The sequence below is a fragment of the Centruroides vittatus genome, unplaced genomic scaffold, assembly GCF_030686945.1.
Source record: "Centruroides vittatus isolate TY-2023 unplaced genomic scaffold, ASM3068694v2 contig_2349, whole genome shotgun sequence".
NCBI classification, from domain to species: Eukaryota; Metazoa; Arthropoda; class Arachnida; order Scorpiones; family Buthidae; genus Centruroides; species Centruroides vittatus.
The window spans coordinates 49,277-67,036 of NW_027121469.1; the positions used below are offsets into that span (position 1 = coordinate 49,277).

The 17,760-nt window shown below is 29.6% G+C and overlaps 1 protein-coding gene across 1 annotated transcript in view; it reads left to right on the forward strand.

Annotated features, from left to right (window-relative positions):
* LOC136971178 (uncharacterized) overlaps window positions 1-17,760 on the forward strand; it is a 41,242-nt gene that overhangs the window by 13,005 nt on the left and 10,477 nt on the right. Inside the window, exons 2-9 of the mRNA XM_067265654.1 lie at window positions 5,733-5,846; window positions 5,908-6,064; window positions 6,131-6,206; window positions 11,797-13,017; window positions 13,424-13,639; window positions 16,376-16,531; window positions 17,133-17,235; window positions 17,309-17,440. Coding sequence (XP_067121755.1) covers window positions 5,734-5,846; window positions 5,908-6,064; window positions 6,131-6,206; window positions 11,797-13,017; window positions 13,424-13,639; window positions 16,376-16,531; window positions 17,133-17,235; window positions 17,309-17,440 — 2,174 coding nt within the window. The 5' untranslated portion in view covers window position 5,733. The remainder of the gene's footprint in view (window positions 1-5,732; window positions 5,847-5,907; window positions 6,065-6,130; window positions 6,207-11,796; window positions 13,018-13,423; window positions 13,640-16,375; window positions 16,532-17,132; window positions 17,236-17,308; window positions 17,441-17,760) is intronic.

Sequence of the window (17,760 nt, forward strand, 5' to 3'; positions counted from 1 at the left end):
ATAACAGAGGGAAAGTGTAGCAATCAGTCAAAAAATGAACCCCCCAAAATTTTTTACATTTTTGGACTCAGGACTCCTTGAAATGTCAATACACAAAAGATTTGGGGGTTTTTCTGTAGGTATGGATGTTAGACTGACTTCTGGCACAACTTCATTCATCCTGTTTGAAGCTTAACTTCTGTGATTTTTGAATCAGAGTCAGATGGTTTAACACAGGAGTTATTAAACTTCAAAGTGATTGAATTAAATCATGCCCCCCACACATTCTAACGTATGCATACAGAAAAAACCCTGAATGTTTTTGCACTTTTGTTTCAAGGTTTCTAGAGTCCAAAAGAGGAAAAATCTGGGGAAATTATTTTTTTGACAGAGTTATTCTCTTCCTTTGTTATAGGCCTATACTGTATAATGGTCAGGAAAGTAATAATGATGATGATTCTGATTACTCTTTTTAAAAATACAAAATAAAAGACTACAGTAATACCTCGGTTTTCGTTGGTTTTGGTTTTCATAGATTTTTTTTTTGTGAAAAATTTGTCTGTTTTCGTCAATTGCCTTGGATTTCGTTGGCATGCTCAAGTGACCTCACTGCTAATTTTGTGAAAACAAAGGGCAACCCACGCGTTTTCCGGCACAGTGTGGCGTTATTTCTCGTGTGAACATTACCCCATGACGACCCACCATTGCTCAATGGTTCTGTTCCCTGAACACTGAGAGTTTGGTTGTGGGTTTGCACTTTGCCAGGGCAGGCTGGCCATATGAAGTTTTCCAGGTTTTCTCCACGTCTGTAATGCCTGAATTGGGGCCAGTTACCCTTAAATGGATTTCCTGGAAGGCATTATTCCCCTCGATACGATCATCATAAATGCATACAACTACTATTATGTGACAGTTATGTCACACTTTACCACAGGTCGATATAGGCTAGAAGCCCATGTCCAACTAGCTTCTATAAGATAAGACATTACCCCGCGTGTCTAGCCAAACAATTCCATTGCTTTCATCTTAATGCTACTTATCTTTAATTTTAATGGTTTTATCTTTATGCTACTTAGTTTTTTATATTAATTTCTTATTACTTTTAGTATTTAACGCTATATTAATTCTTTATAAAATGTGTTTTTGGTATGTATTTTGGAGTGTCTAGAATGAATTAATTGGATTTACATTGATTCATATGGAAATAATTGCCTCAGTTTTCATCGGTTTCTGATTTTGCCAATTGTTTTTGGATGGATTATCTACGAAAACTGGGGTATCAGTGTATTTAAAAAAATTAAACATTAAAATTTGACACATCTACTTAATATATAAATTCATATTTATTGACTTCTTTGATGATGACAATGGTATTTGGTAAGTATGTATAAAAAAAAAAATAGTAAATACATTTGTACACAAACAAATTAGTCTAATAAAAATGATGTACATAATATAAGTGTATAGTAGGTTAGTTTAATATATGTGCATATTTATATAAGTCAAGAATAAAAAATATAACACTTAGGCTGGTAAAGAAAAAGGTTTGTTTATTTTTCCATGTTGATTAACTGATTTTTTATCTCTGTTATAAATTGAATTATATTTTAAAAAAAGAATCATTTCTATTAAGTCAGCATTCATGGACGTTCTTAAATCAGATTTAATAATCTTAAGAGCAGAAAATAAATGCTCTGCTGAAACTTGTGTTGGTAGCAATGCTGTATCTTGGATAATGTTTGGATAGTGCAGTATCACCATTTTAACATCCAAATTTGAAGAACAGTCAATGTGGTTTATTTTATCCAATGCATTGTAAAAATCATCATTAAATTTGTACTTTTTGATTTCCTTTTCTGTCTGCGCTCATATTAGAACTCAAGCTTAATTTTGAGGGTAGAGATGAGTTTTTTATAAAAAAATTGTGAATGCTAATAAGTAAAATATTAAGTCCGACCACACTGGAGATCAGACCACAAATGACTTCATCATTTGAGTGGAATCTCTTTCAGCCAAAAATTTTTTTAGGTTTGAAAAAAGGTGGAAGTCACTGGGGGCCAAATCAGGTGAGTACGGTGGATGTGAAACTGATTGGAAGCGAAGTTCGTTTATCTTTTGTTTAGTGATTCTGACGGAATGTGCAGGTGCATTATCATGGTGGAACTGAACCTTTTTCTTCTTCAAGTGTGGCCTCTTTTCTTCGATTTCTTTCTTCAGTTTTTCCAAAAGTTCACAGTAATAGAAATGGTCTTTCCTCTTTCTAGGTAGTCAATAAAGATGATGCCTTTAGCATCCCAAAAAACCGAGGCTATCACTTTCTTCGCTGATCAAACTGTCTTTGCCTCACTTTTGGGAACCTGTCTTTGCCTTCTTTGGTGGTGGCAAACTGTGGTTTTCCATTGCCTCGACTGTTTTTTTTTGTTTCAGGAGTGTAGTAGTGAATCCACGTTTTGTCAGTAGTTACAAACCGAGACAAGAAATCCTGTGGGTTTTTCTGGTAGAAGTCCAAACACTCCTTTGACATCAAAGTGCAAACACGTTTTTGCTTGGTGGTCAGCAGATGCAGCACCCACCTTGCTGAGACCTTTGTCTTACCCAAATTTTCAGTTAGGATGTGGTGCACTCTGTCGACAGAGATGCCTGTTGTCTCAGCTATCGCACACGTTTTCAAACAGCGATCTGCTAACACCAAATTGTAAACTTTGTCGATATTTTCTTCAGTGACAGCAGTTGATGGCCTTCCGCTGCAAGGGTCATCTTCCACTCTCTCTCTGCCAGATTTAAAAAGGGCTGTCCATTTTTTCACAGTGGTGTACGAAGGAGCAGACTCTCCCAAAACTTCATCCATGTCAGCTTTGATTTGAGATGAGGATCAACCCTTTTTTTGTCAGGTATTTTATGACCACACGAGTCTCCGTCTTCTCCATTTTTGACAAAGCACATGCACACTGACTATCTGCTAAGCTGTTGTGGCAAAACTTTACGACAAATCAAGTGGAAATTGGTATCGTGTCGTTAGTAAAGATAGCTGAATTATTCCCACCAAAAATTAAATTGATTGCAGCGCCACATATAGGCAAGGCCGCAAACTTTCAGTACAGCCCTCATATACATAAGAAGCTGGGAAAGTAAAAGGAGTCAGAGTAGATGGATTTTTGACTCCAACTAAAACACCAAAACACTACAACTCGGACTCCACAGCCCTGATGCAGAATTAAAATTTTTCTTTTTAATTAGAAATTAAAAATAAAAATTTAATTAGAAATAATCAATTAATATTTATCAATTGCAATTTTGTTACAGAATTAGAGATTTTATTGCTAATATTTTTTAATGATTTATACAAATATTTTTATATTTAAATATTCTTTCTGATAATTAGTAACTATCTGATGTCAAATTCATTATTAATCATGTGAATTTTCAATTAATTAATGAAATCTCAAAGTAGTTTACCAACCAACTGAATTATTTATTATTAATTATTGAGTTAATATATAATTAACTAGTTTTTTCCTTGTTTTCATCCAATTAACTAATTATTTCTCAAATGTTGATTTCAAGTTAGATTTTTAGAATAATTTTTTGTTGTTTTCATTCAAGAAGATATCAAAAACAAAATATTAATGTAATAATTCAAATCATTAGGCTATGTTAAATCTATTACTTTATATGCATAGATAAAAGATTGAATAAAAACTTCTAAGTAGAATATTTTGCTGGTAGATCTCTACTGTAAATTCATAATAATGAATTCTTTCTTCTCAAACAAATATAGACATGACTGTATAATTATGTATTTTTAAAATAATTTTTCTCTAGAAATAGTTCTAAATGAAGAAAATTTTTATTTTTAGTATATTTTTATTAAATTAGCTTAAAAAAAATTAAATTTAATTATAAGAAGTTTGGATTTTATTATAGTTATGAATGCAATAAGTTGTATTATGTTTTAAATATATAGTAATTTAAATATTGAATTTCAAAGATATAAAATAGAAAAATTGGTATGTATGGAAGTGTAAGGAAACATAACAGATATAGAGTATATCTAAACTCCTATAACAAACTGAAAAGGGTGATAGTAAGGATCAATGCAAGCAAGTTGGTGCTGCTGAAGACTTCTTTAGGAGATAGGGGTAAACATCTGGTGGTGCTTCCCTGTTCACTACCCTGTAAAGCGTGAACATTTTGCTGATCATAAGTAGATGTTATGGAACCTCTGGACAAAATGTTAGATCCCAACATTTGCATTTATTAGCAGATAATTGACATCATAGAGTATTTAAGGAAAGGGTTACACTGTCACTTAAGCTGTCAGATGCATGATTGCTATACATTGTACTAATGTAGAATGTCAGTTATGCTTTTAATTTATGATGGCAGCAATGGGGAGGACTGTCCAGTGATTGTCACAAATCTTATCCACATCATCCAGTTTCATTGCACAGGGATTCTCATGCATGTGTCTACAGTTGCATGAAACTGATCATTTTACTTAGATTGAAACTGGTATATCAAGAACCTGAATGCTGGACTTTGAAGCATTAGGATACCTGTTTTGGTGCATACACAGTGAGGGAAGCATTGCCAGAACTTCTGGAAGACATTCCCTTGAAACCACAAGCAATGTTGGATGTTTAACATGGAGCCTCACTACACTTCAGTCCTGTTGTTCAAAATCATCTGAACTACACAGTTGGAGACAGGATGATGGGAATCCTGTGGTATGGTTACCACATTTCTCTGTCAACTTTTGTGGAACCAGGTAAGTCTAGTCTGAGATGCTAGTCAACTCTGCTGAAGAACTAATAGCATGGATTTTTGTGGTTAGAACAGAAATCCAAGATACCTAGGACTTATCCTGTGCATGCACAGTACCATAACATTGTTCAAAGATGCATTGCATGCAATGAAGTTGTTTGCTGTTATTTTGAACATAACCTGTAAGCAGTGGTTTTTTAAAAAATTCTCCATTTTCATTTCTGATGTGGTCACCACTGACAGATGCATTTGTATTGTACATGTGCACTTGATTTTTATTTTTTTCACATTTATTAGCAAATCAACAGTGCAAAACATGCAATTGTATGACCAAACAGTTACTTTATGTTGTAAAACAAAATAATTTATTAAAAATCAACAATAAATTATGCTCATTGTAAAATTTTGTAAAATTGATATTTCTTCTGCTTATTCCGAAAGCTCTACCTGTTTAGTAAAGATTTAAAACATAAAAAAGAATTATGTTTTGAAACATTTTCATCTTTGATATTTGTACTTCACAGATAATTTCTGTACCTTTTTTTACTTACCCCCACAACACACACAGGGCAGCAAAATGGACAGCAATACCAAATGTTTATCTCCTGTATCTCCTGAATAAATCTGATCTACCCCCAGTTCATAGGACCAAACTTCTTTTGATCTTTACTATTACCCCTATTAGTTTGTTATAGGAGTTTAGATAAGCTCTGTACAATCATTGTCGTATTATGTGCAGCTCATTTCGTGAATCTTGACTGGGCTGTAAAAATGTGCAGTAAAAAGAGTCAATCTGTTACTTAGTGAAGAGAACCAAGTTTGTTGAATTCTATACAACAAGGTTATTGTGCATTACCAAAAAGGGACTCTTGAACTTTATGAAACATCAGATCCCAACTAAATACTGTGCTTTACTCAACCAAGATAGATGAAATGACCTGTACATTACTTTTATCACTAAATATTCATTAAAAACATGTTTTTAACAGTATGAACCAGAATATTGTAGGAGATAGTACTACTTACTCATCTGCTAATCATGCAAATAAAATGATTGTTGATGGAAATAATTTATTGAATGAAACAGAAATTATCAAAGATAGGTAATTGCTTTTTCTTTCTGGTAAAGTGATGTTATGGTAAACAACAAACTTTCATTTTCAGGGGTACAGAAAAAGTTCAACGTAAAGAATTATACGGAGAGACAGCAAAAACAAATGAATTTATGGATATATTACCTGATAACTATACAACAGAAACTGTTGATTTTCCAGAGAGCCCTAAATATAGAAAATTTGCTAAAAACTCCCAATCATCTCAGGTATTTTATTTATAAAGTTATTGACACACTAACAATATAAAAGAGAACTTAATAAATTACTTTCAGGAACAAATAAATGAGAAAGAAATGGATAATTTATCAAGAGATTTTCAGACAGAGAATGATCAGAATCCTAAACAAAGTAAGTATTTTTTAAAATTTATTAATTTTTTTATAATTAAAATTAATCTTAAGAATCAATTGAAATAAAATTTTATATATATATATACATACATACATTTTTCTGTCCTAATAATCAGTGGATTTTTATTAGCTGAGAATTGCAAAATATAAGAAAAAAATGACTGACCACATTCTCAAGTAATTTAGAGAGATCCTCTACTCAGCATCAATCCATTTCTAAAAATCAGATTTTCTAGGAGAAAATGTTAACTGAATTTATTTTCTATTATTTTAAAAGGGGAAAAATTATTATGCATTACACTACCAATCCAAAACTCCCAACTAATTTCAAAAGTATATAAAACACAATACAATACATTTTATAAAAGTTATTTTATATCCTAATTTGATACTCACCTTCTGATCATCAAACAGATGCTTTGCATTCGGTAATACAGTAGAGAGTCATTAATCAGAACCCCGGTAATCGGAACGATTTTCAGTCGGACTGTGTCGTGCTGAATCGAACGTTTTTGATACTAGATTTACTTCTAAAGTATAATTTTCACGTTTTTATGTTCTTCAATATATTTATTTTGTTTGTACAAAATGAAGAAATAATTTTTAACGATACGATAGCCTCGATTATTATAAAAAATTTTCGTTAGGCTTAAAATCGACGAAAATTCAACACGAAGCAACACGCAACGGAGAAAAATTTGAACATCGGACAGGTTAATGTATTTTTTCGTACGTAATCAGAACAGATCACTAATCTGAACAACCCCAGTCTTCAATTGATTCCGATTAACGACTCTCTACTGTATCTATGATCCACATACTACAAATATCATATTTACAAAATGGCACCATAAATAGTACATAACAATAGTGACATTTGTTTTACTTTCCTGGCTCTGTTATATATAACAGAGGAAAAGTATGGTGATCAGTCAAAAAATGACTCCTTGAGACTTTTCATTTTAAGACTTGGAGCACCTCGAAATGTCGAGAAATGCAAAAAAATTTGGTTTTTTTTCTGTATGTATGGATGTTTGTGTGGGGGAGTTATGATTATGTTCACCCTGTTTGAAGCTTTTTGTCAAATTTCTAAAATTTTGCAGGGAGGATTGTTTAATAAAGGGATTGATTCTATTAAATTTTGGTAATTAAAAGTGTGGGGAGATAAAGGGGGTTGTGCAGATCTCCAGTATGGTCAGACTTAATGACTATTTTATTTTGTTATTAGCATTTACAATTTTTTATAAAACCCATCCCTATCCTCAGAATTAAACTTTTTGCCATTTTATAATAGATAAAAATATAAAAAGTGTTTTAATAAAATATAACAGATGGTGCCACCAAATGTTGCCAGGAAATTAAGCAACTCATTGCTGGATTTTTTAAAACTACAGACAAAAATTTATAATAAAAAAAGAATAAATTAATGTGTGTTAACAATGTCTGACATTTTTGGAATTGGAGAATTGGTTGATTATTAGTGACATCATTAAAGCATGTTTAGGCCTTCTGTTATAGGTGTTCTTGTAAGATGCCATGGTACCTCCTCTTGCACCAGCTTTGATAATGATATTTAAGTCATCAATTTTGATCAAACTCAGTGAAGATGTAGTGCATCCCCAACAACTGACATATGCCAAGCAGTAAAGTGCACTACTCAAAATTAAATGAGAAAATTAAAGTTGAAAATTGCACAATCACTTAAAACCTTTTAGAATTTTTATTTACAGAGCTTGGTGGGGGAAAGTGTGCCAGTTTCATAGTTGAGGTTTGTATTTCAGTTCTTGGTATCAATGCTATACAGTAGAGTCGTTAATTGGAACACTGGTAATCGGAATCGCCGGTAATCAGCACGATTTTCAGTCAGACTGTGTTGTGCTGAATCGAATGTTTTTGATACTAAATATACATCTAAAGTATAATTTTCATGTTTTTATATTCTTCAATATATTTATTTTGTTTGTACAAAATGCAGAAATAATTTTTAACGATACAATAGCCTCGATTATTATTATAAAAATTTTCGTTGGGCTTAAAATCGACGAAAATTCAACACGAAGTGACACACAACGGAGAAAAATTTGAACATCAGACAGGTTAATGTATTTTTTCGTACATAATGGGTAATCGGAACAAATGACTAATCGGAACAACCCCAGTCCCCAATTGATTCCGATTTTCGACTCTCTACTGTATATACACACTATATTTTTCACTTTATTCTTGGTATTTTTAAATTTATTATATATATTTCAAATATTCAAGTACATATTGGATTCATATGTAATATTTACTGCATTTTATAATTTACTTGGGAAGACAATAAGATATAAATAAAATTATCGTTATTCAAGACCAATTTTGTTAATAAAAGACAGTTTTATTCAATCTGTTGCACTTTGGAAGCACAATTTTGTGGATAATTGTCATAGAAGCATGTGAAACAACAAACATTTCTGCTGTGTGCACATTGAATAAATAAATGCAGCATTGAATGAATAAAAATGCTGCATTGAATGAATAAATGCAGCATTTTTAAAATAAGATCATGATTTACACATTTCACTGGAAAAACAAACTTGATTAATGATTAAAAACACTTCTCCATCATCGACTAATTTGGTGGAGAATCATTCCTACCATATCACATTTGAAGATATTGGTGTGCTTAATGTCTCCTCCTCCTGCCTTTGCAACTTCTGAAATTGATGAACCCTCAGCTGCATTTAGATCTAGATGTTGAAGGATGCTTTCATAATAAATACAAACATTCTTTAAATGTAATTTTGCAATATTGTCATGTAGTGATTTTTGTTGAACAAATTTCTATGCTATCAGTGTTAGCCTGAGTATTGTGAAGTCGTTTTTTCATTAACAAAGATGCAATTATAGACACATTTAAGTTAAATAATGACTGTTGCCAGAGTACTGTACACGAATATACAAAAAATGTTGTTTTTTTAAATATTGTAGGTAGCCTTTCTTAATTGATTTTGACATTTGAATTATTACTTGAAACAGATCAATTTTATTGTTTTATTACCCTGTTTATTGTACCTTTATAGTTTTCTAAAAATAAAACAGTTTTTACTGACAATATAATAAATTTAAAAATATCAAAAATAAAGTGAAGATTAGTTTATACATAAAAACAATACTAAACCTAATACTCTAGGGCCAAATTTATTTGTAGTTTATTATTATTAGTGCCAAGTTATAGCCTGATGATTTACGGCAGTTGATGGTGTATTATTGAAAATTAGAATTTTATAAAACAAAAAAATCACATTTGGTGTTTCAAATCTTGTTGATATCAGTCTCATGACTATGAAACTGGCACACCCAGTGAGCCACTGGTTACTGTGAATAATAGAAAGCCTAAAGGTTTTAAGTTATTGTGCAATTTTCAACTTTAATTTTCTTGTTCCTATATCTTCAGTGTTTGATCATAGTTGATCCTAACACCATGCCATCCCCTTGAGTCATACATTCCATTTTTTGACATTCTCTGTGCTTTCAAAATGTCTACATATGATTTTTAATATTCTAATCAAGTTACATTCCAAATGTTTTGTTTGGAATATAACTTTAGATTTTTTTCCACATTGTTAATGATGACACACAAATTTTCTAATATGAAATCAACCAAAATTATATGTTCAGGTGTATATTTTCAATGGAGTTTGGTTATTTAAAAATCGAAGTAAGTTCTATCAGGAAGACATTGAGAGGAATTCCTATATAATTGTAATTCTTATTTAGGGTAGATGTACCAGTTTTGGCCAGTGTACCAGTTCTGGCCAGAAAACAAATTTAACTTAAAAATATAATCACCACATATTCAAATCTGTCCAATGAAACAAACTTTTATTGTTAACTGTTCACACAGTTAACAATAAAAGTTTGTTTCATTTGTGATTATATTTTTAAGTTAAATTTGTTTTCTGGCCAGAACTGGTACTACACTGGCCAAAACTGGTACATCTACCCTATATAATAAATTATTATTATTGCAAAGTTATTAACATTTTATGAAATGAAATTTCTAAATTAATGAATATGGTAATGTTTGAATGCAAAAGAAAACATTGACTTAAAATTTAGAAAAAGTTTTGGAATTAAATAGAATTTAGTTTCCAGTCAGATGCTATTTCTGATTATATTAGTTTTAACAATTTTTAAAATTAAAAAAAAAAAATGTGAAAGTTGCAGCAATTGTATTAAAACCAAAAATGTTAGAACATTAATTCTTCTGTTAAAAAATAATGAAAAGGTCTATAATCTCATTAAATTTAATTGATCAGTATTTGATTTTTTTAAGTCCCTTAATTAAATTGATTAAAAAATCAGTTCATTACTTTGTAAAATAATGAAATTAAAGCAATATTGAATAATTTTTTTTAATGAAAAAACTTCATTACTAGTTGTAATTAAAAGTAATTCTTAATACATTAAGAAATATAAAATTATCAAATTAACCATATTGTACACACAATTTTATAACTTTTTATATTTTTATATATAGCTATATTTTATCTGAATCTAAAGCATTCCTTAAAAACTGTTAGCACATACCTAATTTCCAATATTTAATCTTGAATTTTTGAATTTTATTAGAACTATCAAAGATGGGTTATTTTTATTTGAATTTTATACATTAAGACATCTTTGTTATAACTAAAAACTTTGTAAAAATTTCTATGATCGAATGAGTACTGTACATGAAGAATTATTATTCTATGCTTATTATTTTGAATGTTATATTACATAAAAATTCAACTGAATCTTCTCAGTTAAAATTTTTTTTTATTTTTAAATTAAAATTTCTTGGAAATATATAGAAAATATTTTAAAAATTATTTAGCTGATATTATAATTTGGTAGTCTAAGTATTGAAGTTTTAGAAATTTATTACTAATATTTTAAACAATGATAGATTTTTTACACTAGTAATATGGTAAATCTTGTAGATTTACAATTTAATATATAAAGATGTATGCTTAAAATCTGAAATTGTATATAAATATATATAAAATTTGGCTGAGAAAAGTTTTAACCAAATTTTATTCTATTGTGTAAAAATTGCCATTTAATTTTGAACTCTATATTTGATTAATTTTTTTTCTCTGATTGTAAGCAAGGAGATTAAAAGGAATTTGTAATGATTAAATTAATTCATTAAATGATTTGAAAAAATTAAATGCTATTTCAGAACTATGCATAATGGATTTGTATTCTGTACACTGTTGGTGGAAAGTAACTAGGCATTGAGAAATTTGCTATAATTTTTATACTAATAATGCAGTCATAATAAAATTTGTGTGAGCATTGAATACAACAATGGAATATATTTTAATTCCCACATTGGTGGTGTGAACATTGATTGAGATTATTTTCTATTGCTCTATAATTTTGATTATTATTATATTAGAATTTATTTTACTTATTAAAATTGTTTATTCAATATAAAAATATTAAGTTGTAAAATTTGAATATAAAATAAGATTAAGTAAAATTGCATACAAATTAAAATTTCAAGAGTTTAATATTATCCTGTTTGAAATTAAATATTCAAAAATAAATTTCAGGTAAGCTACGACACATTCCGTTTTCAACAGATGGACAATCATTTCATGATTCATTTTCCTCTGACAAAGAGGAATATTTTGAAGATGATTTGGTCACTGGAAAGTTAGATACTGCGTATTCGATCAGTGATGAAGACTTGTCCATCGATGACGACGACGAACATTGTGTTAATCGGATAAATTCAATAATAGAACATAGATCAAATATAAATGACCAGAATAATTTTTCAAATAGTTTAGAAGATAGTTTTATTCAAGATTTTTCAATAAGTAGTGATAATGACTCAGAAAAACAATTTCCACAAAATGTTCATAAAGACAATAAGTTATCAAACAACAAATTAAAAAATGGTGAAGGATTTCTTTTTGATGAAAAGGCATCTGAGGATGTACCAGATACAGCATTAGTAAATAAAGTGAAATCTTGTTTTGACATGGAGAAAATCAAAGATATTTATAATTTAAGTGGCAGATTACAAGATATTCTTAGTCCAGCTGAAATTGAAGAAATTGTAACACGTAGCGAAATATATTCAGAGTTTATTGATGATGATATTATTGAGATGTTGAGGCAGGAAAAGAATAATTTTGAATCATTAGAATATATAAAAAATCAACCATTAGAAAATAAGAAGAAACTAATATCTGTTTCTAGACATGAATTAAATATGGATGTTATTGATGACATAAAAATAAGAGCTGTATTTGAAGATCAGAAGAGAAGTGGAAAGGATATTATTGATAGATCCAAATCTGCAAAAACTAAAGATACAACACCAAGTGATCTTCCTACACCTACTTCTGGGGATATTAGAGCATTTTTTGAAGAAAGTCTTGTGAAAAGTTCTACAACATTAAAGAAAATTTTGCCAAATAATGATCAGTTGTCTGCAGACACATCATTAAATGAAAATTCTTTTGATTTATCAAAACAAACATTATTATTAAATGTAAAAAATCTAGAAGCAGATACATTCAGAAATAATTCAAAACAAAATTCTACACCTATTTTGAATCCTGATGGATCAATAGAGATTAAAACTGTGAAATCAGCTTCCTCACTAAATCAGTTGGATAAAACAGATATCAAATTTGCCAATGAGAGAAGTAATGCAACAAATTCTGAAGTTTCTAATAATCAAAATGGTAATGTAATAAATGAAAAATCAAGAGTTAAAGGAGAGAGTGAAATGATGGAGAAAACAGTTAAACTGCAAGGAGGTGTGTCATTCCATTGATGATTATTGTTTTGAAAGAGTGAATTTCTGTTGTCTGCAATTCTATACACTTTTCTTCTGTGACTAAGTTTTATATTGTCATTTTATTTTAACAATCACATTTCAAAGAAATTTGAACAGCATGATAACTATTTTTTCCAGTTAACATTTCTTAAATGCTGGCAAATTAACCATCTAATATACTAACAAAAAATTTCTTGAGAAGAAGTAGTGCATGTGTTAAGCATATTTTATTAACAATATTTTTAAGCATGAAAATTAACCTCTTCTACTAAAATTTTTAATGTTTTTGAGTATACATTGTTAAGTCTTCAGAATCTGAAATATAAATGAAGTAAAATTGTCTAATCATTAACAATTTCAATAATGGTAACTTGTTAATTTTACAGATAGCTCCATTAATCTTAATTCAGTTGGAAATTTAAGGAAAAAGAAGATATCTGTTAACAGGGATATTCTAGAATCTGATGAACATGATGATGATCAAAAGAGTCTTTCTTCTTTAAGTAATAAAAGTGATGCTGATGTCTTTTCTCCAGTTGATGATCTCATTACACCAGATGATATTGATACTCCTGAAGAACTTAACGAGTCTGTTTTTGAATGTAAGTATTATATCTTTAAATTCCTTATAAGTAGCATTTGAACTGGAACTATTAATAAGTTTTGTATAAATTTTTTTTAATCATTTTATTCACTGTTTTTATACTTGGGAAAATATACCTTTATCCTGTGGTATCAAACTAGCTAATTTAGATATACAGTAGAGCGTCGATAAGTGGAACCAATTGGGGACTGGGGTCCTTCCAGTTAATGATTTGTTCCAGTTTCCGACTTTGTACGAAAAAATACATTAACCTGTCCGATGTTCAAATTTTTCTTCGTTGCGTGTCGCTTCCTGTTGAATTTTTCTCCGTCGCGTGTCGCTTCGTGTTGAATTTTCGTCGATTTTAAGCCTAACGAAAATTTTTATAATAATCATCGAGGCTATCGTATCGTTAAAAATTATTTCTGCATTTTGTATAAACAAAATAAATATATTAAAGAATATAAAAAACATGAAAATTATACTTTAGAAGTAAATTTAGTATCAAAAACATTCGATTCAGCACGACACAGTCCGACTGAAAATCGTTCCACTTTCCGGCCATTCCACTTACCGGCGTTCCATTTATCAACGCTCTACTGTAATTAGTGTATTTTTGTTAATGTTACTAAACTAAGTTTAAAATTTTAACAACAGTTCATGTCTGTAAAATTTTGAAAAAAATCATATTAATCAATTACAAAACTTGATATTTCAAAATAAAAATGAAATAAAATTTGAATACATTATTTTTAATATAAAGGTGCTATCTTCAGATCATTAATCTTTTAAAAACGTTAAGTAAGCATTGGCTTCTTGAACTTTTTAGTGTTTATATAAAGATGATACTAAAAGTATATTTATTTTATCAAATATCTTTTATAAAAAAAATATGCATTTTTCAAATAAAAAATTTAACAATTTTTTCAGTTTTCTACAAGTGAAATTTAAAAGTAATTTTTTTGCTTGAATATGTATTGATTTAATGTTGATGATGATAAAAAATTTCTATTAAATTCATTTTCATATTATTTCTGTCATTATCATCATTCCTAATGTTTCTAATATATTTTTTCAATAAATTATAATAATTAAATGAAATAGTTAGATAATACTGTCTACAATGCTTCTGAATGCATAATATTCAGACAGGAAAAAGTAAAATTTGAAATATTCTCAGCTTTTGTTTTTAGTTGAACATTTGTTTTATAATTGCATTGTAGATTTAAGTAGTTTGCTTTTATTTTTTTTCATACTTATACAATTTTTCAAATTAAATAAAAAATAATTAAAAATTGTATATCAATTTTAAAACTTATATGAATAAGTTTCCAAACTGTATAATTTATATGAATAAACTGTATATTTGAACAAAAACAACACACAGTGGAACCCTGTTTATCTGGCTCGAGAGACCAGACTGGATTCTGATGACCAAAAAGTCTAGAAAATTCATTAATGATGTGAGACTTGGCACTACGTAATTTATTTACATAACTAAATCATAACATAACATTTTGACAATAAAATTTTGTCGGATAACAGTCAACTTCACATTTGGGAGTTAATCGTTTAGTTCTCAGCAGCAAAAGTAACGCTTTCTCATAACCTCCCAACTTATTGTCTCAATTTCATCAGTTGTGAATATAGCAAGGAACTGCAAGTTTAGGCAGTCATTGCCAGTTCCTCAATCGGACCACTAATTTTTTTCTGTGTTCTAATTTTCGGATACCCTGTGCTCCTTGGGATACATCATTTTCGGATACCTCCTCACCTTGGCCATAATATCTATCATACCCTCAGAAATGTAGGAATAAGAACTTTCCTCCTTTCAACCTGCGTCAGATCAAGATCTCCTGAGATGTTCTGAGGGTAGAGGGTTCAGGATCTTCTATCCTCAGAACATTGCGACCAGGATCCTCTACAAGGTATTTATCCTCACACATATCTTGTGAACTCTCTCTCTCTCACAACTGCTAGATCAATAGGCTAAATCAATATATATCTATCCCAATATATTTACTATATTGTATCATGTACTCTTTTTCATTGAAATTAAATTGTTATTAGTTGTTAACTTGGTATTTGAGTGATTTGCTTCTGGTATGCTGTCTCTCAATCTGTCTCCATCCCGAATTCGATCGCCCGCGCATGTGGCTGCTCGTGGGAACGAATCAGCACGCCATCTCGGCATCCCTGTCAATTGGGACACTGTGATGTCAATCCTGACAAGGCACTAAAGAGGTGCTGTGACCCTCCAGTCACAATGATATAAATAAGTTTATATATATTTAATTTTATTTATTGCATATTTTATGTATTTTTACAACAATATTAACTGTACAAGCAAAAGACCATATATCTCATACAGTAAAGGTTTGATTTCAATTAGAATACTAAGACTTCTTTATTAATTGAAATGACAGAGTTTTTGTTTCAGTTTTGATTTTTGCTTATATGCTATTCAAGCATCAGCTTGCATAGCATGTAAGCAACAATCATTATAGAGTTGTCTATACAGACACAACTTTACACTGAAGCAAGAATGTACTTAGGAGTTTTTAATTTTTTTCCCACATTCATAGATTTTTCTGTATGTCTGTCTTTCATACTTCTGAGACAGGGATTGTTTTATAATCTTGATAAACAGGATCCAGATATGAAAATGGGTTTCACTGTGTGTTGATTATAAGTAGATTTTTAATTAGATTGTTAGATTTTAGTAAATTTTGCCTTACGAATGTATAATTTTTAGGTCCTGGTTCTTCTTTGAGTGAACCAATACCTGAATTTTCTGCTGCGGAAGAATTGGAAGAAGAACGCAGTTGGAAGACTTGCATAGTTGGTGGAGTAAAAAGAAACATTGATATGAAAGTTATTGAACCATACAAGAAAGTTCTTTCTCATGGAGGTATTGACATTTATATATATATTTAGGGATTAAACTACAAATTATCAAGTTGTTATTTGGTTAATTGTTTCTGAAAAGTTGTAGTCAAATTGACTTTGTACAATGAAACATCAGATTTGACATACTTTGTTATACTGCCTTATAACTTTCACAGAGCTTGAAATTTCACCAGATATGCAGAGAAATAATTTCTGTGATGGAGACTTTATATTTGTACTGTTTTTAAATCAGCATCAGTGAACTGAATTTTTTCTTGGATTAATTACAGCATGAAATTTAAAACTCTGGAACAGTTTTGTTTTGAAATTGAAATTTGAAAAGTTTTTTACAGTCCACCAAAGTAATTACAAATCATTTGACTGTTAATAATAGATATCTTAAATTTTGAAATTGTATTTCTTATTTGGACTTCTTATTATTATAAAATTACAATGTAGTTTCTGTACTTTCTTTTAAATTTTGAAAACTTTTTTTTTTTTACCTTTGCATTTGCATTTGTGCAATGAAAGTTATAGCCAAATTTGAGCAGCTGTCATTTGTCAAAATCTACTGTTAGCTTAATAATTACTTTATTTTTTAAATATATATCTTTTATTTATAGGTTATTTTGGATCAACAAGAAATGCTATAATTGTATTCAGTGCTTGCTATCTTCCTGATAGAAGTAGGAGAGATTATGATTATGTCATGGATAATCTATTTCTGCAAGTTTTATTGCTAAAACTCTTATTTTAAAAATATTAACAACATGTTAAATACTTTATTTTAAATTTTCAGATATGTGCTTGTCACCCTTGATCAGTTAGTAGCAGAAGATTATGTTTTAATATATTTACATGGTGCCACTCAAAGAAGCAATATGCCAAGTTTTGGCTGGTTAAAGAGATGCTATCAAATGATAGATAGGAGGTAAGAGTTAGCTGAATTTGCACATTTTAACACAAATAATCAAATATCCAATGTATATAACACTTCAGAGATTTGTTTTCACTCCAAGCTTGTATGTATAGTACAGGGTGATTCAAAAGTCACAAAAATTTTAAAAAATTAATAACTTGCAAACTATTTACAGTATGATGATGCTGTTTTCACAGAAATGCTTAGAAAGAAGTGGGATTTTTGTAGGTGAAATAAAAAGTTTAGTACCAAAATAGTTAAATTTCTTGCCATAGATGGCACTTGATAAGATTATGTAGTTTGTGAAGTTGTTACTAGAACTTACACTAAGA